The sequence below is a fragment of the Toxotes jaculatrix genome, chromosome 12 (assembly GCF_017976425.1).
Source record: "Toxotes jaculatrix isolate fToxJac2 chromosome 12, fToxJac2.pri, whole genome shotgun sequence".
NCBI classification, from domain to species: Eukaryota; Metazoa; Chordata; class Actinopteri; family Toxotidae; genus Toxotes; species Toxotes jaculatrix.
This window is the reverse complement of record NC_054405.1, coordinates 10229758-10257018: the sequence shown is the minus strand read 5'-3', so window position 1 is coordinate 10257018 and position 27261 is coordinate 10229758. Positions and strand designations below refer to the sequence as shown.

General features: G+C 40.9%; 1 protein-coding gene across 12 annotated transcripts in view; it reads right to left on the bottom strand.

Moving 5' to 3' along the window:
• Positions 1-27261, bottom strand: part of LOC121190322 (RNA-binding protein Musashi homolog 2) — a 227580-nt gene that overhangs the window by 39025 nt on the left and 161294 nt on the right. For all 12 annotated transcript variants that reach the window (XM_041050950.1, XM_041050951.1, XM_041050949.1 and 9 more), the window contains exons 8-10: positions 22355-22437; positions 11423-11537; positions 5571-5645 (exon numbers count right to left, since the gene is read on the bottom strand). In XM_041050950.1, coding sequence (XP_040906884.1) covers positions 5571-5645; positions 11423-11537; positions 22355-22437 — 273 coding nt within the window. The remainder of the gene's footprint in view (positions 1-5570; positions 5646-11422; positions 11538-22354; positions 22438-27261) is intronic.

The window sequence follows — 27261 nt, the reverse complement described above, 5'->3', positions numbered from 1 at the left end:
ATGGTCTTAGCCTAAGGTATTCTAAGACAAGTAACACAACAGTTGAATGTACTGTAAGGCTGTGATCAAATAGGATACTTCTTTGAATGTGGCTTTCAGTGCCTTAATCATATTAGGTCCTCCAGACTAGACACCTCATGCGCTGAACGTGGCACATCTCGGGATGTTCCCCAGGGCGTTACAAGTTGAATAATACAATAGCACATTTATCAGCTAGCTAATGCTAATTAGACTGCTGCATAAAAACGAGAATAATGTACAGTAATGTTCCTTATGCCTTGTCAGCTACAGCTTTCTCAGTTTTTAGCCCCACTCACAGCTGAATTTTGGGTTTCGGTGAGAAAAAAAAACAAGCATCCTAGCTAATCCATTGGGTAGCTACATATAAAAATGTCATTATCCTGTGGGTTTGATTTCCTTGCGTAATGATGTATTTTGTAACCTCGGCTCAGATAGAATGAAAAAAAAAAAAGCAGACATGGTACAAATTGGAGGAGTGAGAGGGATGTAGCTTCTCTCTAGGTGGCAAAAAGTGTGGCTAATTACAGAAATTAACCAGATGCAGTAAAGCAAATATGAGTCAGCTAGAAACAGGATGGATAAATTCCTAACTCCTACGACCACAACACGAGAATCTTAATTTCAACCAAACTTTAGTTCTTCCTCTGGAGCTATCTGAAAATCTGTGCAGACCTGTCTTTAACTGCACTACCTGGGGAATGGTGTGCTCTTTAATGACTGATAGACTCAAATTGAGGTCCTTTTGTACCTCATTTTAATTCAAAGATAATTTCAATTTTAGTCTGCTCTTTGTAGCCTGATGAATGTTCTAGCTCTGAAGTCTGATGATTTAAGATGAGTTCTGTAATGCTGATGTGTGCTGCATTTTCATACTTTGATTCTTGCCCCATGTGCCTTTTAAAGAACATTATTAGTTGTTTCAGTCACTTGGTAGGGACGCATGATTATACAGTATATTTGATTGAAGAATGCAACTGTGTTGGTTTAAATCTATTTAACGTTATATAAACAAGTCCCTACTGAGGTGTACTACGCAGTGAATCTACTGTGTGTTCGTAGACAGTTGTCTGTGGATTTGGTGCCTGAAAATAAACTTAAGCTACATGACTGACATGTCAACTACCTCCCTTAGCTCAGCCTAAGTGATACTGATACCTACATTCACAGATATGTACCACCCTGACATCACTCTAAAGCTATCTGACAGTGTTATACAGGATACCTGCCAATGTTGTCTTCTCGCTAGAACAGCATAGTTATTATTGCATCCAGTTGATGACAGTAACAGTGTGGAAGCTGTTAAAGGTTAAACTGCAAACAAACTGCAAATAAACATATTTTCTCACTTAACTCTAAAGGCATCTAGTCTCAGAGATTCCCATGCCGCAATACACAGCACGTGAATGGCAACGTTCCCTGATTAATACTGCTCACAGCGAGTGGATTATCCAGAGTTACTTGGACACTGATTTAGAACAGACATGTTGCTATTTCATTTTTAACTAAGTTTTCAGTGCTTAATTTCTCAGTTCACTTTAAGTGTATGGTGCTACAAAGAGGCTGATATCACAAAACCAAATCCAATAAAACCAAAATTATCTGCATGTCTAAATACCAGAGGATGTAAGCTAGAAAATATTTTTGACAGTGTCATGGTCACAAGGTTGTCATTTTGACTGGTTGTCATTCTCAAGAATGCAGGTGTTACCTGAAATGAGCCAGCCTGAGGGCAAACGCCACGTGATAGTAGAGAGTGGCTTGCTGTGGAGAGTGCAAAGTCTTTTGTTGAGACCATGATGGGGAATAAATGATAAACCTCATCCCCAAACTATTTTGGTTTAGTTTCTGTCTGGGTCTATTTGTTAACCTAAGGGAAGTGAAACCAGCTGAGCTCAGTGCACAGTTGTTAGCACAAGAGGAGAACTGGAGCGGACCTGAATGGGCTGGTCCTGCTACGTAGTTGAGTACACTGCTGGTAATGACTGCAGCGATAGAGGGACATATTTAGCATAAGTGATGGCTTTGTTAGCTGGTAAATCCTAACAACAGATGACTCTACCTGTACTACTTTGCTGTGACAACTGCAATTTGTGTAAACTGACCCTTTAAGAGACAAGTTAACATAGGATGGTTTTAATGTGTTGTTAACTACCGTGTCCCCTTTTTACAGTAACCTCAGTTGTGAAAGTATCTCACAGCAGCAGTATTTACAGTATATCCACACAGAAAACAACAGCATGACAACACTCACATATCACATGTCACATTTGCATGCATTCATTACAGTCCCCTCTGCTTTTATTTGACACTGACAATGCTACTGGTTGCCATCAAAGTCCTGTATGTGCGTTAGCACAGTCGGAGAAAATATTCAGCTATTTTTTGTCACAGTGGGATCAGACAGGGATGACTGCCATATGTCATGGTGTATCATCGTGTCTCTGGGAAGAGCCTAACCCCGCTGACAAACAAATCAAGGTAAAGCTGTGGAAAATATGTTATGTAAACAGAACAAATAATCACGTTGTTGTAGCCATTATCGCAAAGAAAATCTCTGATGAACAGAAACAGACAAAAAGACTTGCTGTTTTTAAGGGATGTTGCTAATCATTTGTTACACGTCCTCACTATTTGCAATTCTGAGGTAATGGTAAAAACAGCTGTCTTCTTGATTGTCACTACACACGCAGTATGAAGCATCGCCTTTGAAATTCAACTCCAACTCTAGTTTAAGCTTAATGCTGAAATGATGGGAAACAGCGTGTGATTACAACACATTAAACACAACTAGGAATTTAAAAAACAGCAAAAAAAAAAACAAAAAACAAAAAACATAGAAACCATCTTTGTCAAACACTTCTCTTCCACAATCCTCCCTTCTGTTCGGCATGAATGCATTCTGAGAAGGCTAAACAAGGGACAAGCATAAAGTTAAATTAAAAATATTTAAAACGTGCAAAGATGAATTTTGTGCACTCAGGAAATACAAATTTCTGTTCTAGTGGGTCTAATAAGGGCCTTATGATATTGAACTTGCAGGGTAGATGCATTTTCTGCTTCCAAGTACATTTGCAAAGCCTTTATTTTATTTTTTTCTAAATATTTGATGTTGCAAAATCTGCACTGTTTACACACCTGCAGTCCTCTTCCCCTCTTTATTGGCACATTATGAAGCCAGTAACTGTATTACTGCTCTCTGCAGTCAGCAGATGTCTCATATAGCTATCGTGGGATAGCCCTAACCCCAGACACAAACAAACAGACAGACTTGATATATGTAGCTACACCTTTCTGTGCCAAAGAAACATATATTGACAGTGTTCAGTGTAGCTTTGCATGACTCAGCAGTTTCCGAGTAGTTGTTGTTCTCCTCACTGCCACAATTATTTTATAGTAACTACCAGTTTCAACACAAATAGATACCACTGAATAAATGTCTGACTCTTTGAATCTGTGCTCTGACACATGCTCACTTGCACTGGCAAAGTCTTTTGACAAATAGAGGATGATTTACATCAGTAATATGTGAAAGTCTCTAGGTGCATTACACAGTAATGACACTATCATGGAATAATTCTGGAAGCAACTCATAGCATACAAATACAGACAGAGAAAAAATAAAAATACTATACGCGATCGATATCAAACGCACTTTGTGATCAGTGTTGAAATTAATTGGGAGTGCCACACGGACCAGAGTTTAACAGATTCTGTTTAACAGCTGCTGTGCTGGTGTCGGCTGCGCTGAAAGCTTTCTTTTTCTCTGTATATTTCACATCTCTTTTAAATTCTGTTTCCTACACTTGAACTCTGTTTCAGATGCAGGGATGTCAGCTTTGGTTTCTCTTTTTCTGCGTATGCCTTATTGAGTTTTTGTACTTAATTCAGTGTTTGATCACTGATCAATGCTTTATCACTGTTTTATCTTGACAACTGAGCAATTGCCTAACCACTTTTTTCTGTTAACAGTGGACCCCTGAGGTTTACTGGGAATAAAAAAAAAAAAAAAAAGCCTTGAAATGCTGCCCACAATTTACACCTCTTGGATCCAGCCGGCCCAGTCCCAGCTCCATTTATTTATAGGAGTGTTTCAGCGAGGTTGTGTACAGTGAGAAAAAGCCTTTGATCTTAAATTGAGGATACCTTCCACATCTTAGTGAGGAAGGACACTAGTCAATATTTGGCCGGAGGTTATTTAATTTGGACAGGGAGTTTGATTCATACATTAAAAATTCCAATTACCCTGTCAAGAGTTGAGCGAGCCCAGAGGAGGCTGTTTTAATCATACAGCTTTATCAAACTCTTTAAATTGAGTTTAACATGGGCAGGATCATACATTCTGCCTCGGGGAAGGTGATATCCCTTAATTTGTTGTAAATAGCAAACATTTTAAAAATCCATGTTTAACTAGAGTTACTTATGCAGAGAAAATACTGATCACTACCTTTAATCTCTTCTCCCTCTTTTTGTAGATCCCAGTCTATAAATGTTTCAGGATGCTTTTACGGAACATGAAGGATTAATAAATACTCATTTTGGCAAATTCCAAATGTCATGTTAGATATTTGCCACACACACAGAGACTGTTATTTACATTGCTGGTCTTCTGATTCACATCTGCTATCCAAATAAATGGTCATTAAAAAACAGAAAATTAAACAAAATTAAACATTGCTTAATTCCAACAGTTGGATGCTTTTTATGTTAACCCACATGAGTAGGTGCTATTCCCTTTCTTCTGTCAAATAATATTGTGGTCAAGTATAAATCCAGCATATGTCTGATCTGCAGGTGGTCACAGCTGGACCTCCTGTCTTACCATTCCTGAATCTATTTCACGAAGATATTACAGAGATCTGAGCCGCTGTCAGATATTTCCCATTCCGTCTTATCAGTGGAAGGAATGATGTCTGGCATGGCAAACAAAGTATGTGTAAAGTCCCTAAATAAAGCATGAAATTGACGGGATGCCTGTCTAAGTGAGGCACCTCAGAGCCACGGGCCCTCTTGCAGCAGACAGGTACAGCTGCTCACCTCTAAACTGCACGCCTCCCATTTGGACTCCCATTAAAGTGCCCGGCGCTCTGAGTCAACACTTTTAATGCAGAAAATGACTTCGTTCATTTTCCATTATAAGACCCACATTTTTAAAATCTGCCTATACAAAGCGCCGCTTATTTTTCCGCTTCTCCACAGATGAATTTGCATACATTGGCCCACGGAAAGACGAAGAACTTTCCTTATTTTAGACATGTGGTCATGGTAGTGTTCAAGTATGGGATGAAAAGGAGTGAGCAATTTACTTCACTACACGTCAGCTTTCAAAAGCTAGTTTGGAAATCCACACACGTAACATACTTATAACCCTGAAGATTATTTGATGACTGACATGTATATTGATGAGTGTTTGTGTATGTGCATGCAAATGCATGTGTTTGTGTGTGTGTGTGTGTGTTTGTGTATGGGAATGTATGTCTGATTGTGCTGCTTGTGAGTGCATAACAGAAATCAACCGCAACACTGATATTTTAAGAAAGCCTTTAACTCACCAGGGAACTGGTAGCTGTAGCTTGGTGCGAATCCAGTGTATCCACGGCCGTACGTCGCCACAATATTAGGGTAACCTTGGATAAAGAGGGAAGAGATCGAAAAGAGAAGAGATGAGCACTAGAAATAATGTATATATTACATACAGATGTGCTACTGATATAGCACAAGCACAGACACAGGGGCAAACAATGGGCTATAGCTACTTATATATTCACTCTGAAACAGAAACTAACCTTGAAAGCCTGGCTTTAAAACTCCTGGGGATACAGACGGCTAAAGATTTGAATGTTACTTAATAACCTTAAAAAAAAATAAAACCACAATAATCCAAATTAAATATGAATATAAGCCTGAAATGGTTAGGAGTAATGATCACATTTTGGAATATTATTTTACATACACAAAGTCTTGGGTGAATTATGTGTAATCTTAGCTCGCCTTGTTTGAAAAACTGCAATAGCAGAAGCAAGAAGTGATTTATTTTTATGCTTCAAGCCTAATAAAGAGGTGGCGTGTTTACAGTTCATAATGTTGATGGTAGATTGTCAAGTGAAAATCATTTGCTGTGTGTGCAGTTTGACAACAAACAACAAACAATTACACTCAGTAACATTAACCTCTAATCTTGATCATGCTGCTCTTGTTGCTTGTCCTACAGGACCTTGTTTTAAGGGTGCTGCTGTGAGATTGTGAGATATCAGCAATTAATTTAGTGAGCAGAATGTTTTTTATAACCTTTAAGAATAAAGGCCATCAACTACGTAAACGGGGGCCTGGATGGTAAAGTAATTTTCTTTCAAGAGAAGCAGACCTGGTGATTTTAAATTGTGAGCAGCTAATATTGCTCACTTTAGACCAAGAAATTTGCAATTTCCCTCACACGGATAAATAAACAGTGTTATTATATTTAAACACATTGAAAGTACATCAACAGGAGTCTAAAAGCACCTAACTGACAGGATTTTTACTAGTTCCAGCTTCATGCAGTCTTGGGTTAGGTCTTTATTATGATGGTTGGGTATCACGAACTGGTAAAAGCTGGGAAAGCAAAGCATTAAGCTGCTGAGCAAATAGTACAGCTCATGGTTCTTTACTGTGTAATTCATTTCCATTTTTTATTCAACCATAAGCTCTCAGGCATTTTTATAGCTCGGGGTAATAACACTTTATGGCTGGTGCCTTGAAATGACGTTGGCGTCTGTTTATGTTCTGTGTATCTTCAGCATAGCAGGAAGGTTCATGTGTTAATATGGCGAGATGCAGTTTGTTAAGATGCCACGGGCAAGGAAGTGATAGCTGCTCCACATGTGCACCTCCAGCATGGCATTCACTTGTGGTTTGCTGTGCATTTTTTTTTTTTTTTTACAGGCTGTAACAAGGTTTGACCAGTAATTAAGTTGTTTATCTATAGTATTTATCTCAAGAGTTACCAGGGCAACCGACACTCTATGGGAATCATAAGCATGTGTGCTAAATGTGTTTGAATAATCAGATTGCATGAACTCAAAGTACCTCAGTCTATGTGAGTACAGCAAGAGACAGTTTGTTTTCACCTGTGTCAGTTAGGACTATTCCACTACAGTTTTATTTTGAATCATTTTCACATGCATTTTGTCCATTTTGGAACTGCAAATAAATGCACTGATTTTTAACCCCGCTTTTCACTCTCTTTTCTACTTAATATCTGCACGTTTTAAATTCTCAATAGCTGCATGACTTGTCTGCTTCATGTAATTATTTGATCTCTTAAAAATGACCAATCAGTAACATTTAAATATTTGTAATTTTAGATTATATAAATGCGTGGTATATTAACACAGAATGATGAAGGCTGAATGATTTAATCGATGGAAAATTATAGGCTGGTTTTATTGTTGTGTTTACAAACATTACTGATGCAAACGAATTTAAAGCAGGAGAAAACATCTATGAATTTATCAAAATTTTGGTGGCCATTCGACTGTTTCTTTACATGTCGATCACAGATTGGGCCTTTTATGTTGTGTATTTCTGGTTTTAGGTGTTATATGCAGCACATAACCTTTATGATCAGTTTTATCAACTTTTTGATGAGCAAGCATAAACGTGAGCCATCTGTATCTGTAACATCTGTAATTAACCAGTATTTGAAACCCAGGAATAGCTAGTCAGTCTTACTTTTTATACAATTAAGGTGCAATTTAACCACAGCCACTAAATTCTAAAACTTGCTGAGGACTGCAAATGTGATTGCAAAGTCAAAGTGAGCGCGTACGGGCTTGTTTAGAAGCTGTCTGGTCCCTGGGTGGATGGAGAGTTACAATGAGGCCCCCAAAGAGGACCCAGTGTCATTGGAAAAATTTAAGAGTAGCAGATGCATTGTTCATCTGCTGTCATGATTCTTATTACAACCACAGACCCACCAGTTAATTAGCTGGACAGTTTTCAGACAGAAGCAGCTGTGGGCAACATATTGAGAAACGGGGTGTGAGGGAGCCGGCAGATAGGAAGTGGAATACAGACAAAACCAGGAATTTGAGTAGAGTGGGTGGGCGAGCGAGTGAGCCTTGTGCATAAGTCAGTGAGAATTTGAGCACCATCAGAAAGGTAATATAAACATAATTAACCCTCTAATTATGGTATATGTCTCAGTCTTTATCTGTTTTCCTCAAGCTATTATCACCTTCAACCATAAGTCTGGACTAAATTAGCCAATACGAGGAAGTCCTTTAGGCCAGGAATGAATCACAGGAGCCTTGATAGCTCTTTCTGCATTGTGTGTAAGCTACACCTCAGAAACTGACCTTGGGAACCTCTTTCAGGCCTCTGTGTTCTCACTTCTCGTTAGATGTGTGTTAGCCTGATAAATTACCCTCTGAATGTCTATATAGTAAATTTTGGGCTGCAAATTCCTGTAGACACTGCAGACTAATACAGCTTAGAGTCAACACAATTAGATGAGATGTTTATAAATACCAGCTAGAAAAATTAACTGTACAAAACATATACTGTGTCACACTGCAGTTTTGGAGCAAATACAGAGGTGGGTATTTATACATTTCGTCCGGAGATGCTGTATATGCACGTGTATGCTTGTGTCTACAGAATGAAGGTTGCAAAAACATATTTTGCTTGCACGCATATTTGCGTGGGTGAGAATGCGCGTGTGCGTATGTAGGCTATGTGCGAGTGTGAGTGTGCGTATGAATGGGAGCATGTGTGTAGATGCTCTGTTCTGTATGCCTCAGAGCCTGTGCCAGCTGGAATCAGAAAGGTTGACCTTGGTCATAAATATCTAATCAGTGTTTGCTGTCCATGAAAAAGTTCAATTTATTCCTGACCCAATGGGAAAATGCCTCTCCCAGACCCTCTCCACTCTCTCGCAGACAAAAAAGAAATGCAACTCAGATAGGCGGTGAGGGGTCTGGTATGGATGAAGCAGGACAGAGGCTACACCAGACAAAAATAAAAATCCTCATTAGGTGTTGATGAGAAGTCATCACCGGGAAGCTACAGATGGATAGCTTTCAAAAAAAAAAAAAAAAAAACCCTCACTGTTTGTTTGGTCTGAAAAGAACTGTGATATGATACAATGAAAAGCTATCACGGACCGCAAAATATCGGATATTATGTGTTTGATACTGTCTTATTGTCAAACAGAATAAATGCCAAACTGAAATTGCTGGCTTAGATACAGCAGCTCCTTATATTCCCTTACTTCAACATTTTCTGAAATGGCAAAGCCATTTTCCTCGTCTGATGCGCTGCATTAGAATGGGTTTTACATGACGGCTATAAATGAAGAATCTTCAGCCAGATGTGTATACCAAGTGTGTAAAAACAGAGAGCTATCGAGAGGAATATGAAAGTGTCGGGAAAGTGGATTAAGATACACGTTAAGTTAAGCTACTGTCTTATGAAATCCTTAGTATGTGCACAGGCACAAATATTTTGAAACAAGAGAGTGGGAGGAGAGAAGGAATAAAAAGAGAAAGGAGGAGAGAACTTGCTTCCTTTCATACCATTTTCACTAAATGAAGCCTGCCATTGTGTCTGGCCTGGTGTGGCCTCTTAGTGCTCTTATTTGCCTTATTAATATGCATGCTAATGTATCTATTTTATGGCTCAACAGTTCTGATTCACTTTAAAATCAATTATCCATCTGGTACACCCATACCTCGCTGCGGCTCAAATGTGTATTAATTTCAGCAAACATACATCGGGCACAACACAATAAAGATAAATGCCTCGATTAGAGGCAGTAAACAAAGGAGCTAGGGATGGCTTTAATGAGATTTGGCACAAAAGGAGCTTACACTTTCTTAAATAATGAGCCTAGGGTCCCTTTTTTCCAAATGCAAATTATATAAAGGAATGTTTCGCCGTCCTTGTTCCAATTTCATTTAGATAAGAGTGTCTCCAAACAAGTTGGCTGTTAATATTCTCACATGAGCACATCACTGCCTTCCTGCCTGCCATCTCCCAATGGAGGGGAAGAGTGCTCTCCTCTTTGCAGACACATTAGACTGTAATAAGTTCTGAAAAGTTCACTGTGCTTGTTAAATACTTCTAACAGATGAGATGGAACTGGGAACGACTTAGATAGAGCTGACAGAAGCACTTGGCCAGTCTTATCAACACTTTTACCACAAACAACTGTATAATCAGTCTTATGGAAAGGTCAAGCCTGCAATAACCCTGACAGTATATGCACAGGATAGATGGATAGATACATATATGTACTCACAGAAAGATAAGATAGATAGATAAATAGTATACTGTAGATAATTAGTTCATTCTTCTTGTCACGCAGCTCAATAATTGGTTAAATCCGCTGGTTCCTGCCCATATTTTTTTTAAAAAGAAAACGCAAAACAAGCAGAATGACTTGCTATCGACTTTCAAAGCCGCTTTAAACATTACGTTACCTGGTACAGATAAAAATTCATGACTGTGGCTCTGCCTGCACCTGCTACAAGAGGGAGGAGGGGCTACTTGCACGGCAAAACGAGTCTCTTACAATCAGCTGTGTGTCTCTTTTGCTTTTGAAGGAAAAAATAAATCTTTTATGTGGGGCCAAATCCATTCGGTTGGGTCGCGCATACAAATTATATGCATGGGAAATGGACAGAGATAGATAGAAAGATAGATAGATAGGTAGACAGACAGACAGACAGACAGTGGGCAGGTAGGGAGGCAGGGAGAGAGAGAGTGTGCAATAGTGTTAAATAAAAAGGGCCACAGGCATGGGCTGGATGGTAATGAAGAGGGGTGGGCCAGCAGCTGAGGTCCCTGTAGATGAGATCTCTCCCTGACATGTGTGTCCCCTTCATTACCCATTAAGGGGGGCACAGTGATGAATCCTTAATATGACATTACACCAATTTTCCTCTTCATTTAGCCTGCTAATGTGCTGGTCTGCTCCTATATGCCCAGGGGCTGCCTGTACCAGACTCAACCAGAAATAGACCACAGTGGCCACTGGTGGCACACCTTGAAGCAGCCTAATTAGGGGCAGCGCCCACCTAATGGGGTTATCTAGACGAGAGTTTGCATAAGTTGATTTTTTTAGCAGGTAGAAACCGATGACTGAGTGGTGTGCATGTCTGACACTTCCTCTGCCCACCCCCACCAAAAAAAAAAAAAAAAAAAAAAAGCTTACATTTTATGTTTTCATTTGCTGGTAAAAAAAAAAAAATCTGAGTAACGTTAAACAGAATTTAATATCTGAATTTTTAAAAAAAAACTAAACTGTTGCTTTTCTAGCATGATTTCAAACTTATCTATTACATAAAGTGTGTACATAGGTCAATTTTGGGGGGTATTTGCACAAGTGTGTGTTATTGTGGGAGGGGATGTGTGTATGACTCACTCAGCATGCCCATCCCCAGCATGAAGGCATCCATGGTGTAGGGCAGACCCCTGGCTCGCCCTCGTGTACCTGGTGGGAACATCACCTCCTTGGGCTGGGCCTTCTTACATTCTACCTATGTAGACAGACAAACACACACATATGCACATGTACACACACAAACACACACAGAGACAAACCATTAGACTGTTTAGGTACACAACCAGACAGTTCTGACAGGGCTGTCTCAGCTCTTTAAGGTGGTTTTCTATTTGACTTGCACAGCTAGATGTTTTCCATAGAGAAAAACAAGACTGAGTCAATCTGAGCACCTCACATTTTAGAGGAAAGTCTCTAAGGAAAACTTACAATCATGCTCCTCCTGCATTAAAGCAAAGGTTATTGCTCCAGTGAGCATGTGCCCAATGCCTCAGGGAAATACAAGCTAAATACTTTCCAAGAGTTTCTGAGACATCAAGGTAGAAGAGGCTCTGTTCTCCAATGCCATTACCAAAGTCCCACTGTGTGGCAGTATGTCCAGTGTCTTTGTGAAAAGCAGTTTTATTTTTGTTCAGTCCAAACACAGAATAATCTCAAAAGCAATAATCTCTCTTGACAAAATGTCCAATTGTTCACTGATGTTAGTTCCGTTTAACTTTAGTCTTGCCAGTGCAATGTGTTTAAAATTTGATGCTGGCAAAACAAAAACAAAAAACGTGTGTTTTATAACTGAATTTGGTTCTTTTTTTCCCCCTTTTTTTCTCCTTTTCTTCTAAGTGTGTTGTGTATTTGTGTATGTCTGCTGGGCTGAAATCCCCAGTGCCCGGCAGTCCAATTCCACCTGCAGCACTCATCTCTCTCTTGCATTTCTTTCTCTCACTCTAGTTCTCACACATACAGGTTTGTTCATTTCCCATCTTGCAAGACTGACATCTCCTCCTCCTACATAACACATATCAAATGAGGGATGTGACAGGGGCAGATGAGGAGAAGGAGGAAGATGAGAGTCCTATTTACAACGTATCTATCCTATCTCTATGAATTATAGAGAAGCACAAGCGGCTGACAAGGGTGGCATGGTCTTGCGTCTGTTGGTTGTTCTTTGGTAGGCTGAGTCTGTTCACCATGCTGCACAATCTATTTGCTCCACTGCCTGCTTGGCATCAGCCTGTCCATCTGTTTGTCTGTTTGCCTCCTGGCTCTCGCCTGCCTCTCCCTACTGCCTCCACTTAAGCAGGGTTTTCTCGGCTGCTACGATTCACATGTCATCCTGGCCTGCTGCACAAGACAGGCTACTGCGCCAGTGCTGTGTACACCTCAACCAAGGTACAGCCCGGCATCCATACAAATAGGCCTGCAACTCTGACAGGCCAGGGGTGCGCATTACTATTCACACACAACTCATACACACATTCATACATACGCGGCAGCAGACACAATGTGCTGTTGCGAGTTGCCAAACTGAAATAAAACTTCACATCTTTAAGAAGTTGCCATGCTAAATTAAGAGTGTAACAAGCTCCGTGTATCCAGAGGAGAGGCAGAAATGTAAAAAGGGAACACTAATGAAAAAGGTTTCTATCACACAGGGAAAGTTGCTGCGTTGCAGAGCTGTGATTTGTTGCTGTTAGCAGCCCTTTCATTTGAAGCAGACCAACTAAAGTACACAGTTCCCTCAGCCACTTTGTAGCTGTCACAGCTACTCTGCCCTCCTTGCTCGCCTGGCATGGTTTGACACTGTACTGAAGAGAGCACCGGCGCTCTTATTGTCAGAGAATGACCCCCGGCATGGAAGTAGAAACCGGGTGGGACAAATGGGTCTGTTAGAAATCTCAGCACGCTGCTGGGATTTTTCGCGTTCACATAGCTGGGTGACAAATACAGCCGAGTTCTGCCCGCGCCACAGACATGACAGTGTCTGATCAGCGTCCTCCAGTAGCCCCTGCCACATCCAGCGAGTTGGACGCTCAGGTAGCCTGCTGGGAGTAAGACAGACCCGGGTGTGAGTCATGCCTACATGCTCTCAGATGTGGGCCTTTGATATTCAGAGAGAGGGCTCCTTGTCATGGATTTTAAACCAGCCAGGAGCCAGGATCTGTGGTGGTGTGAGTGTGTGGGTGTTCACCTGCTTCAAACACACAGGACTGTGTGAGGGAAGGAGGCAGGAGCTTTCAAGAGTGAACTAAGTCAAAGAACAAGAAAAAGAGAAGAGAACAGAGAGGACAGCGAGACAATTCTGAGTCTGACAATGAAGCACTGCAAAGGTTCAGCACTTGTGAGTGCAAAGATACAAATTTTGCCACATGGAGGGTTTTGCAGACTGAACCTGCCGCCGCTGAATTCACAGGCTCTCATTTTAACTACAAGTATTGTCCTGAATTATGGCTTGTGCAACTTGTCTAGGACTCTTGATGTTACGAAGGCAGCACAATATTGTGTTGTGAAAAGTATCAAGATGCACCATTCAGACGTCATGAATGGAGGTGTTTGAGCACCATTGTGCCTTGTTGAGAAAAGGGACACCCCTGCAACCTGCCTTGCCTTCACTGCTGGGAACGTTTCAGTGTTTTGTGCAGAAATAGCAACCAAGAGATCTGAGAGCATCAAAAACACACACGCACACACACACACACACACACTCACAGACACATATACAGTTCGCAAGACAGGTGTCTGCTGAAGTGAATTCCTGCCACACAATGTTGACAAGGTATGGTTACCTTAACCTGCGTGCTTTCAACATATATCGAGATGTTCCCCCCTCTGCTGCACGGATACACTGCAGTTGATAGCTTATCTGTGAGATCTGTGGCACTCTGCAACCCAAAAATCTGCAACCCAAAAATTCAAGTCTGGGAAGGAGTAAAAAACAGAATGTAGTAAACAACAGTAATACACTCTTATTCAGCTTAAATCAATCTTTTTAGTAACTTATTTGAAATACTGTTTGTGATTGCTTCAAGGGCTAAAATTTCCAAGCAGATTTATTAGAACAACCGGGGGCTCTTTGGTGTTTTAGTTTGAGCGATCAAAGCAATCATTTTGATTCCAGCATGCAACGTACAACTGTTTAAAAAAGGGAGCCTTGGATCTCATCCAAGCAACCTGCAGACCAGTTTGTCAGGAGTAATAACTAATCCAAACCAACATCAGGAAATGACCCCAAAACGCTGTGTGCTATACAGAGACAGATGTTGACATATAGTAGCAAGTGGATACTCATGTTTGGAAGGTCTCGGATGATAAAATGTAAATGTAAGAAAAAAAAAAGGGATCTGGAGTAATTAGTAATGCAGGTTAACATTGTTAAATCAAAAGAAGTCATGTTAAAATCACAGAAGCTAATTCCCTGTTTGTTCTGTTGTTGTCTTTTTTGGGGTTATTATTCTCTATCTACAAACAACCAAGTCTAATACTGAAATCATGAAGCACACACATGCACATGGTGACATGCACTCGCAGAATCTCTGAAGCGCTACTTAATCAGCGTGGTAAAAACAGCCCACTGATGAAGAATAAACAAACAACTGCCTTTAGCATGTACAGAGCAGCAAGATGCTCCAGTTATGACCTTTTCAATATATCTCCCATACATATTAACCTTGTAGGTATTACGGGAAGGTGTGGGCGGGATGGACTGGCAATGACTGTCCTTCAGGGACGAGTGTTGTAGGTGTGGTGTGTGTGTGTGTGAATGTGTAGTACGGGAGGTGTGCGGCTACTATTAGCTTCACTAGTGAATGGATTCCATCAGTAGACTGGCAGACTGAGGAAAAGGAACAGTGTAATTCATTTACTCCAGCACCCACTCTCAGCTGAACAGTCAAAACACATAGGCTGAATAGTTAGAAAATGTCATGGCTTTGAATGCACAGTGTCAGGCATGGCAGTGTGGGATTATTCATTTAAGAAAAAGGTTTCTCACCACCGTTAAACAAGTGGTTTATTACAATAACAGAATGACTGAAAACCAAATTAAAATAATATTTTTGAATACTTAAGCTTAAACCTTTAGAAACATAAAATAAATGAAAGAATTCTACTGAAAGAAAATCCAGTGAACAGAAAAAGAAAAGTGGATTTTGCAACAATCTTTTGAAAAGCTTCTGTACACAATCTGATTCTTTGTTTTCCTGTTAAAACTAGTCACAATTGAGATCCTTCGTAATTCCCGCTAATCCAAAATGTTATTTGGACCAACTACAAATGTTCCAAGCCTCTAAAGGATCAGTATTTCATACTCAAAAAATAGACTTGGCCTGGAGGGTGGCTTCAAGACCTTTGTCAGCCAGTCAAAACTGGAATTATCGCCTTGCGGATGTGTGCCTCCTCCAAGCAGTCAAGCTGCAGTTTACACCCATGTCTGTCCAGACTCAGTTAATGGACAGCATACAGTGAAGACTTCTCAACCTAGCCGCACAGAAGATCTATACAATCACCACAGTTTCAAGGTGGGCACCCAACATTAGTGTCACCAATTCAGTTTCCAACTAAAAAATATAAAAAATCTTCCCGTCTGTTCCTGAATTATGGCGTTGAACAATGGCAAGAAAAGTGTTTGTGCGACCTTTGACCTTTGACCACCAAAATGTAATCAGTTCATCTTTGAGTCCAAGTGAATGTTTGAGACAAATCTGATGAAATTCCTTCCGGGCGTTCCTGAGATATCGTGTTTTCGAGAATGGGATGGACGACAGCCTGAAAACATAATGCCTCCGGCCGCAGCTGTCGTCGGCGCAGAGGCATAACAGAAACTGTGCGTCATTTATTTTATAAAGTGGGTATTTACAGCAGACTTTCCATTCTGAACTGCTTGCATCTGTAGTCTATAAAAAAATCAGGACAACTGAGTAATAATAGATGTATTATAATAGTAAGAAGTTTTGGATAAAGCAAAATGATGCCTTCAATGGCCAGCAATCTTGAAGGAGTCATTACGTCTGATGATATCTTATAGTGGTCATATAAAAGCTAAGGAATATGAGGTCATTTTAAGGACCAGGTGCTCCCTGTGGTGCCTACACAGTTTGCTCGTCATGCTTCTATATTCCGAGATGATACTGTCCCCATACACACAGAGAGACGCATTCAAAAGTGAAGCCATGATCATCACGTCAACATCAAATGGCTTCCATCACGTCCTCAATCAGCAGATCTGAACATCACTGAGCCTTTATGGGACGTCCTGGAGTGCAGAGTGTGAAGTGGATTTCCACCTCCTTCATCCCTCAAAGCTTTCCTTCTTCAATGAAGGGTAAACATCCAATTACTTACAGTCCAGAACTTGTAAGGCAGCACTCCATGAGGGACTGAAAGTCCTCTGAAGGGTGGTCCTACTCCCTTATTAGGCACTTGATGCTCAAACAATGTTAAAGATCTCCAGTCTTTTAGAAGATATTTTCAACAACCCAGAGATTTAACCCTGTGAGACCTGAACTATGAAAGAATGGTCAGAAAATTCTAATTTTTCAAATATGAACTCTTTATTTGTCCCTTTGACAAAATGTAAAAAAAAAAAAATTAAAAAAAAAAAATTCTAAGTATATTTTTTGTTTGTATCACACATGTCAAAACATTTAGAAAAGTGAGGAGTGTCTACCAGGAGTCAGTATACGAGCATAAGAGTTCATCTAAAAGGGTTAAATGCAAAGTTTATGCTTGATGGTGATGCAATGAGTCCCAGAAATGTGGGTATCATATATGATACGTACGGGCTCACAGGGTTAAGTAAAAGGTGCTTACGATAAAGAGTAACAACACCCTCAATTTCTACTAGAAGCCTCTTTCCCAGCATATTTTTAAAAAATGCAACAGAGGAGCGAGGGAGCAACGGGTTTAGGAGGTGTGGCCTTGTGGCTACGAGGGCCAGGGGACCATGAGGGAGATTCCCTGACCATCGCTCAGTGTAGCATGGACAGAGATGTAGATCTGTTAGTCAGAACTAAGAAGCCATGAGAAGTTACTGTCGGCCAATGATAATAATAGCCCTCAAAGTATTGCCTATTATGTCCCCATTAGAGAGGGGCCACAGGATTATGCTGAACCAAACTTAAACAGTAAAGTTAAAACAGTAAAGTCTATAGCTATAACCAAATGTGTCCAAAGGTGATTTATACAATATGATATACACACACACTTGACTTCACGACTTCTAGTTTGAGCGCAGTAAACTTTAATGTACAGTGGCAGGGCAACTGAGTGGTTACAGGTTTAACGCACCACAGCAGAACAGGTACAGCTGGCACTAACAAACTCAGAAGGTGGGTCTAATTAAAACTAATTAGGTATGGTTAGCTGATCACAGATCACCCAGTGCTTATAGCCATAGCTCGCAGGCTACAAGCTGCTACTATCATGAACCTCTATCACAGCTAAATGTATAATGTCTATGGATTGATCAGATTATGTTAAGCTAAGTGCATTGCCCCAGGAAAATTAAATCTTTTTAAAATATGTTTATAGTGTCTAATGATGTTTCTCTATCCTGGGATAACAGTGTTTACTAGTTCTTTTCATAATCATATTTCTATTGCACAGTTACTTATAATAATAGCAGGTTTATGATACTTTTCTCAATAGGTATCAGTATAATATAAATGTTACCTGTTTAATGTGTATAACAGCCTGCTCTTTAGCATATTATTGCATTTCATTTCACCAACAGTATGCAGGTCATGCAGGTGGCATTATATTGTCAGTGGAGTTAAAACCAAAATCACAACCCAATATCAGTCAAAGTCAGAAGCAAAAATTCTCACTTGCTGTGACTTCTATCGAAAGACAATAACAAGAGAATTTGTCATTGGAGTTTGGAATTTGTCCAATGTCCTATTTGTCCTGTGCAAATAAAGCAAAGCTGCAGGGCTTCCCGAGGTGTTGATGTTAAAAAGATGCATAAATCAAAAAGTATTTTGGGAGGTGAGTGAGTTTAAAAGTTCTCTCCAAATGAAATCAAACACTGAAAAGAAGAATAAACTTGAAAATTAGAATTATTATTATTATTTAATCTTGTCCCTGAAGAGAAAGATAAATTAACTGTTAAAAGGGAAATAAAAAAAAGAAAAACCTAATTATGTGCCTATTCTGTGCACATTTTAAATTTTGAAATTACACTGCAGTAGGAAGTTAAGTTTTAAAAAAATTAGAAAAAAAGAACATGACGCTTCCTGATCCTTTAATTACAAAAAAAAAAAAAACCTTTATTAAAAAACAAAAACATGGTTTATCAATAATAATATATGGGTCTCAATCTGCTTTTATCAAGACAATGTGAAGAGTATATGTGTATCTAACTATTAAAGGCTGGTGTATAAATGCCTTCCTGTATTCGTCTTTTACCTCAGTGACTGGGAGAGCCGGAGCTTATTCTCCTCAGTGCAGTAATTGGTTGGTCATGTCAGGAAGACAGTGAGAAATTGACGACTACCAGAAAATTCCTCCCTCCTGTTGTGATCATTTGCTACTGGTGAATATTAAAAATGACACATTAAAGAACGTTACCTTGAAGCACTTGACTAAAACCAATGTGAGTCCATTTTAATGGCACATTGTTCGCTCATAAGGGCCATATACTTGATAGGTATTATTATGAATTAGCTGCGCACGCATAACAGCAGGGTGAGGAGTGATGGAGGGACTCTTGTCTTAGGAAAGCGAATTCACAACCTCTCCTTAGCTGGATTATGGTGCTGTCTTGCTAGTGTATGAAATAGACATTTTATGTACAGTATATAAGGGGAAACCAGAGGGTGTGATAAACTGCTAAAAGTATTTGAAAACTGTCAAGCCATCTTCTGCTTATTGATTTTTGCTCCAAAATACTTACTGGTTTTAATACAAGGTGCTGTGGCTAAAGGATGTTTCTGCAATTGTGTGGAGTCCTGGGGAGGATAATCCATACTTTTATCACATCCTGCATTTGCTAAATCAGGGCGGTGCAGAGAGGTGAGAGCAATGTAGAAGTCAGTGCGGCTGGTGGGCCAGGTTAAGAGCCTCTTGCTAAGCAGCACCCTGTTTTTAATTATATATGAAGCAGAACTCACAGTGACAGAGAGGAAGTGCTCCTTAGAGCGAGGCCTCGGCGGCACACGAACACAGGGTGATTGACCAAGTCACTAAAAGGTCCCGTCACTCACATCTGAGTGGCCACTGACCCACTACACTGCCAGAGCCCTTGAGAGGACGGGCAAGGAGAAGGTGGGGTGCCCTGTACATCCACAGCCCTCCCATGTGGGGTGGAATTTCTGTCTGCATCAATTATTCAAGAGCCATCTTAGATAACACTCGCGGGGAGGATGGATGAGGTCTATTTCTGTATGGTACTTCATAAGGATGAAGACAGGAGGCATTTTTTATTTTGTGTGCTGGTGCTTCAGACATTGGATAACCAGTACTCTCCTTTGTGCGACTAAGGTAAAACCTGAAGTGCCTTTGAAAAATGCTCTTAACACACTCTTCATTCCTTTTTCTTTGCTGATATTCTCAGATGTCAGCACTTTGAGGAAGATCTGAGAGACACACTTATTTCCTGCATCCTAGGAAGTTTAATGTATAGTAGGTGTTGCCAAGAGGGACCCCTAGAATGGTGACAAAAGCCTCAGAAAACTGGCCCCTGCTCTGTCTCTTCACATTCCACTGCCCCTCTTATAATCCTCATCTTTTCTGTGAAGGTTTCTGGGGCTCCCAGATGGGTCACATGGTTTCCACATGTGTCATATTCTTTCATGAGAGACTACACACAGGCTAGCAACACTGTTGTTTTTTTGGGGGGGGGGTTGCAGTTGTCCTGCAGTGGCGATGGATGCATTTTCGGCCTGTGAAGTACAACGTGTTACAATGCAAACAGTGCAAACAGTGCAGCACATCACAGCTGTTTGTGGTCAAAAGTGCAAGAGACTTGACGCTTCCAGCGCAAACAGGTCTCTTCTCATTTTAAACTTCACACAACCCTTCAGTGGCAAAAGGTTTCCCGAGCACTGATTGCAACAACTGTAACTGTCATGACTGTGACACATTAGCAAGTCAAAGGTGCACACTGACTGTTAGATGATGCATCAGAGGCAGCTTTGATGTCTCTGACAAGATGCAAGAAGAGAGGATAAAAAAAACCTCTAATTTCTTCATTCTTTCTCTCTATAGATTTACTCTCTCTAATAATAATAATAATTTTTGCAGCTGCAATGCATGAATAGGAGGCACAATGCAATCTATACACGCAAAGGGAACAAAGGAAGGAAAGTGGTCTTATTTAGAATTAAATAATGAATACAATAAAAATGAGTTAGCCTTTGTGTCAGTGCTGGGCCTGTCTGGCTGAGTTACTCTCAGCTCATTTATGTTCTTTAAAGAGGTCTGCAAGTTACTCAGAATTACTGGAAATGTTTGATATCTTGGGTTTTGTTTGATCATTTGCTGAATACTGACAAATGGCATGAGCAACAATTTTGATTTTTTATTTACAGTGCAAACATTTCTATTTTTATTCTTGATTCGATTCAAACCTTGTTTAAATAATACTGTACAGTGACAATAACTGGTAGAATTGTTCAGAAATAGAATAAAAAAATCAGTATTTTATAAATCAATAATGATTACTACATTATTGAACTCTTTATTAAGCAAATTTGCATTCCTAATTCGCACTACTGTTTACAATCCATTAATTATCTAATTAGACATTCTTACCAACTGACTGTGAGTTGGTCTAAAGTGAGGCCCATTGTTTTTTTTACACAGAAAATACCGCGCTCAATGATGAAATGTTCTCCAGAGATTTGATTTCAGATTTGATAGTTTTGGTAACTATTTTTGCAACATAACACATTGTGTAAAAAATAGGGTTTTGAATAGTTTCTGAAAACAAGCACTGAATCAATTGTTTTGCTTTGTGTGCATAAACAGACGCTCTCTGGCCTGTGCATTCACACTTGATGTCGACGCGTGATATTTGTGTGTTCCCACTGTGCTATGCCTACATGTCAAAGGATCTGAGGCATTTGATTGTGACAGAATATCTTCCATACGCATACAGTTATTTTCTCTCGCACTTTTTTTGGTTGCTGTCCTGAGCATCGACTGTGATGCAGTGCAGAGACACGGAGGGATGTATGCTGGGGGTCATATGTGACCTGGGCTGGTCCCTGGTGAACATGGTTCTACTACACTGGTCCTGTCTGTCAGATGGCCAGTCGGTCAGTCAGTTTCAGGGAAATGCTGGGAGAGAGTGAAGACACACACACGGAGAGAAGGAGCCCCACTGCACGGCAGTAAGACAAGTATTCCCTCCAGTCAATCACAATCCACAGAACCGCTCAAATGATGCAGGATCTCTCAAGAGGCCTGCAGGGTGGAACTGGGTGAAGGAGGACCTAATGTCACACTCGCTACACTGAGGTCGGTTCCTGTCAATTATCATAGGTGACATGATGACTTGGAAAACTGCTACTGAACTCTGTAGCGCTCTGAGATGACCATATTACCGGTGTAAGTAAAACAAGCATCAGTGGGACTCTGTGGAAGGTGTTAATCCCTGACTAATGAACTCTGCCTCTGCCAGCAGCTTCCCTGTTGCATCCCTGGACATCTCCACCTGTGTATGTGTTATGTGTGTGTGTGTGTGTGTGTGTGTGTGTGTGTGTGTGGGGTAGGGGATTCAGAAAGAGGGGGACAAGCTCCACTCTCCCGTCCCTCAGCCTGACAGGCAGAACTCAGCCACACAATTTCACGGTTTGTGGGCAGTACACACCACTGCCTTCCCATCCCTGAGACCCAGAGACCCACAGTGTGTATGTGTGTGCGTGCGTGTGTGTGTGTGTGTGTATGTTAGCCTGTGCATATGAACATGAACACACATCCAACAGCTCCCCTATTAATACTAGGGGAAAGAAGAAATCAAATATTAATCCTTCAACGCCCACCTGGAATTGAAAAAAAAAAAAAAATGAGTGGACTTACCATTTTGTTATTGATTTCATGAAAATGAATTTCACAGACTTTCTCTACGATGTCTTCACTCTCAAAAGTTATGAAACCAAATCCTATGTAGAGAGAAACAGAGAAGGGGGGGGGGGGCAAAGAGGGAGAGAATGAGTTATGAGTTAGCGGAGAACCTTAACAAAACTTCAGCAACTAAAAGAAAATGCACCACCACAAGATGGAATATAATCACGAGCCACATCCAGAAACTATGCGAGTACATCTGTGGAGATTGGCTTTGCCATGGAAAAAGAACAAGTGAACAAGACAGACATTGTCCTCTTTAAATCAAGAATATGATGAAATCTGCCACATTATTAAGGGCACTCGAGGACCTCTTCTACAAAGAGAAGATGGAAAAACAGCACAAAGCTCATTTAATGAGATTCAGGGAGCTAGGGCCCAGCATCTGAATTTCATTAAATGCATTTTGTGTTCTTTTTATTGAAATCTCACTGTATAACAAGCCCTCGTTTTTATGTTAATGCCAGCCTTAGAATGAATGTGTCGTTGACAGTGGGATTTTCATGCCATATTTATAGGATAAAAGCTTAACCCCTCTTTTAATACAAAGACAGAGAGACAAGATGGTTTCAGACTTTTGAACACAAGTGGATTGCAATGCTCTCCTCTGTGTTTTGATGGCAATGCACAAAGCAATCTAGCTTCTGTATAGCTGGGGTTGAAAGGAAAACTGATATTCTATTACTTTTGCAAAAGAGGAAACGGCACAAAGGAGAAACAGTTAGTGAATAAAGGAGCAAGTGGTACTGAAAGGAGATGAGTTTCTTTTCAAAATCGGCAAACACCCGACGATGAAATAAAATCGCATCAGATTGAGCTTAAACAGTGGCCACTGTGAACAACAAGCCACGTGACTGCCACACACTCCGCAGAGAGCACCATCGGTTTATTCTCATGGAACGTCAGACGATACAGTGAGAACAGCAACCTACAGAACGTGAAAAGGTACTAATACACAAATAGAAATATTAGCTCGCTGACTGAAGGTTAATATTGCCCCTATTTGTACAAGTCAAGACAAATCCATGTGTTCAGCCATCGGCTTGCAGTCATCATCCACTTCACAGGACAAATCTCAAGGTCAAAGAAGCTTTTTTAGAGCCTGGCATCCTGCACATGTGCACACATTCACATACCAACAGGAGCTGTAAACCAGGGTATACAAACAAAAGAGATTTGTCAACAGTCAAGAGATTTTGCTGTACCGATCATACTGAGGTAATTTATCCCTTTAATATATCTAGCTGTATTGCAGCCACTGCTGGCGATGTGGCAAATCAATGAGCAGGACTTCTTTATGGCTGTATTAGATTCCCAGGATTTTTTTTAATCAATATGATCAAATACCTTTATTTGTCTGGTATTTAATTTACTGGATAAGCCAATTCCCCGCTGGTTAGTTCATATATAAACAGTGTAGTATAATGATCATATGATACAGACATAACAATATAAAATTATATTTATCTCGTAAAACATATATGTTATATATATCATATTTTTGATCTATATCACCCATCCCTGCAGTATGCATGTTGTATTGTAAATATTTAGCAGCTAAGAAATCTTCATATTCACATCCGTGCAGAAGTGTATTATAATACATAAAACTCCTAAGCAGCTTATTCCATTAATTCATCAGATCATCCAGAAAAATACAGATTTCTTTGTCAGCAGCAGTTCGTGTTGCTTACTAGGCAGCCTATCACAAATAGTGACATTTATAGTTCTGTCATACAGTCTTTATCTCTCACTCGCATTTTTCTTCCCCGCTCCTCCTCCAGCTCCTCCACCATAAATAACAAAACAGTCTCCTCCAGCTGCTTCTTCTTCTACTGACACAAGCTAGAACATATCAAAACCGTCTTGTCAAAAGAAGGGTTGGAAACCCAATGTGTGAGCTAATTAAACACGGACAACATCTAATCTAATGAGATCTTATGAGACAGAATATCAATTTCCATTGAGACGTCTCAACACTGAGTTGTGGCGAGAGCACGTCGCACATGTGTGAGACTGGGGGTGGGGGGCTGGGGGGGGGGACAAGGGACCGGTGATGACGACAGGCAGGAACAGGAGGGGGATGAGGCACCCTCTTCTCCCGCTCACCCCCCACCTTCATGCCAGCACAAGGAGCACTTTTGACAACCAACAAATCAACCGCCAGGAGTAATTTGTCACAGTGGAGTGTAGGTAGAGGGAGTGGAGTCTGGGGGGAATGAGGGCGTAAAGGGAAAGAGAAAAAGGTGGAGATGAAAGGAGAGGGGGCTGGAGAGAGACACAGAAAAAGTGACAAGGAAAGAGGTTAACACACATGGCCCCTGTCGCCACACTCCTTCCTGCTGCCACAGGCAGCTCCTCCATCAACTGACAGAACATTTTCCAGTGCACCATTACATCCACCGGGGTCACGGCCAAGCCACACCACCACAGATACCACCAGCAGGGCCCTTCCACCCATGACTGGATCTGTTTAAATGAACAAAAAGACATTTTGCTGTAGTGTAAACTACTCTTGGAATGTGTCGTGTACACATACACAAAAACCCACACAACAACCATCCCCTATTTTTCTGTCTCCTTGGCTCAGCACACGCCTCCTTGGTCAGTCCTCTGTGGACTGTCTGAACCTCTGGCCCCGCCACTGCAGTCCTTTCCTCCACTATCCTATTTTACAGACCTTACAGACAATTACAGGCCACAAAATAGCACCAACAGAAGCATTTCTGTCTCTCATCCTCCTACTGCAGGATGTCAGCAGAGCGAGATTGTCCTCATGCATCCCGGCCCTTCTCCTCCAACTATCCACACATGGCAAGACGATGACCTCCACGAGACTATTAAATACTGTCAGCGCTGACAGACACAAGGAGAGAGGTGTCAACATGCTCACACTGAAGAAGCTTCCCACAGCTTGAACAATACCCTGTAAAAGGAAACACATGGATGTCTGATAGGAAGGCTGATAATAGGTGTTGTGTGGCGAGTGGCTGAGGCCTTGCGGCTGCACTTGCTCACACTTATTAGCCAGAACTGGGATGGGCCTCATCTCATCGCTCCACAGAATCGGCAGGGAGCCCAGTTTCACGGCCTTTTACCAGCTTCATCATACCCGCTCTTTATTTCACACTCATTCTAGCTTCTCTGCTTCTGTTGCTCCAATGGGAAAAAAAAAGCTGATTGTGCCAGAGGCTGATAATGGGAGAACGTGCAAATTGATGCAGCAAAAGCTGACTTTGACTTGACAAGTGGCGCTGCAGCTTTAAATTAACAGTTGGTTAAAACTTAACAGGGATCTGTAGCACGTTAATCATCAATGTAAAGTGTGTTTAAATGGTTTTCTTGCGTTGTCCTTTTGATGCCTGACACAGCTTCCATGGGCATGGATGACAGGAGCTTCGGTCACAGAGACTGGCTAGTGTTTCAATACGAACAGACACTAAAGTGACATTTGCATTTAGATCTATGGGAAATTCTTGGCCGAAACCGAAGACCGAAAATGAGGAAACCAAAGCCGAAAACCGAAACACCGAAAGAAATTATTTTGCCAATTATTAGTACCATTGCATTTATGACTATGTATACTAACCTCATTAAAATTACAAGGCATTATGATTACATAAATATGAATATTTCTAAGAATAAATCAATTTAAACAAGACTGTAAAATTAAATGTTCTCTCATAAAAACACAAAGTGCACATAAGTGCATTTTAAAATTTTCGCTGTAGGAGTACAACACGATAGTGTATCAAAACAAAGTTTGCCATAGCCCATATGTTAACCGTAGGCCTTTAACAACAACAAATGCACCAAGAGTTGCAGCGCTTTAAGTTTTAAACTTCCTTGCCTTTAAAAAAACGTCCGCCACAGACGGAGGCGTGCTCGGAGGGACTTTCCTTTTCCGCGCTGCCTTCCTCTCATATTCCGCACAGCGATCGAGATGTTTGGATTTCAGGTGTAAATTAAACCCGACGTGGAGAAATTCTTTGCAGATGCGCTCCCTCTTGAAATTTCGACAATACGTTTTGCAAATCGCTATCCGTGTGTCTTTCTCAGATTTACTGAAATCCGTCCACACCGCAGACATGTCGGCCTTTCCAGACACGCTCGTACTGGCCACGGTTTCCGCTTGCGTCATCACAACATCCTGTTTCGGCCATGTTGTTTCGGCGATAAAAGTGTTTCGGCCGAAAACGGAAAATGCACTTTTGGGCCATTTTCGGTCGAAAATTTTCGGTGGCCGAAAATTCGGTGTATCCCTAGTAAATAGGGTCGGAGATTACGGTTGACAGCCCATATTTAATGACCGTGATGCTTGTGCATTAGTGCGATATGTAAAAGAAAAGCAGAAGAAGAACAACTCTTCTTCAGGTGACTGAGAATGTCAGTGCAGATCGTGATCAGACTTCATCAGCAAGAACAGTCCGTCGACAATTACATAGAGATGGATATTATAGTAGGGTTGCAGTGCATAAACCCCTCATTACAAAGATGAATGCACATTGGAGAGTTCAGTGGTGCAAAAACCATCAGCACTGGTCTACAGAGATGTGGGTGATATGGTCAGATGAGTCATCCTTCAACATATTCTCCACAAGTGGTCGAGCCCATGTGTGGCGTGGACCAAGAGAACGGTACAGGCCTGAATGCTTCACCCCTGCAGCAGTGGTTCTCAAACTGGGTGGCAGGCCCTCCTGAGAGGCCACAGAGCCACTGCAGTGGGGGTGTGGATGACCAGAGGAAAAATATGGAGTGAAACTAAGCTGAACGAATGTGATTTATGTTGGGAAAATATGCAGATAAGAGTTTGTAGATGCTATTGTGCTTCATTTCACTAAAATTCAGCTTGGATTGTTTTT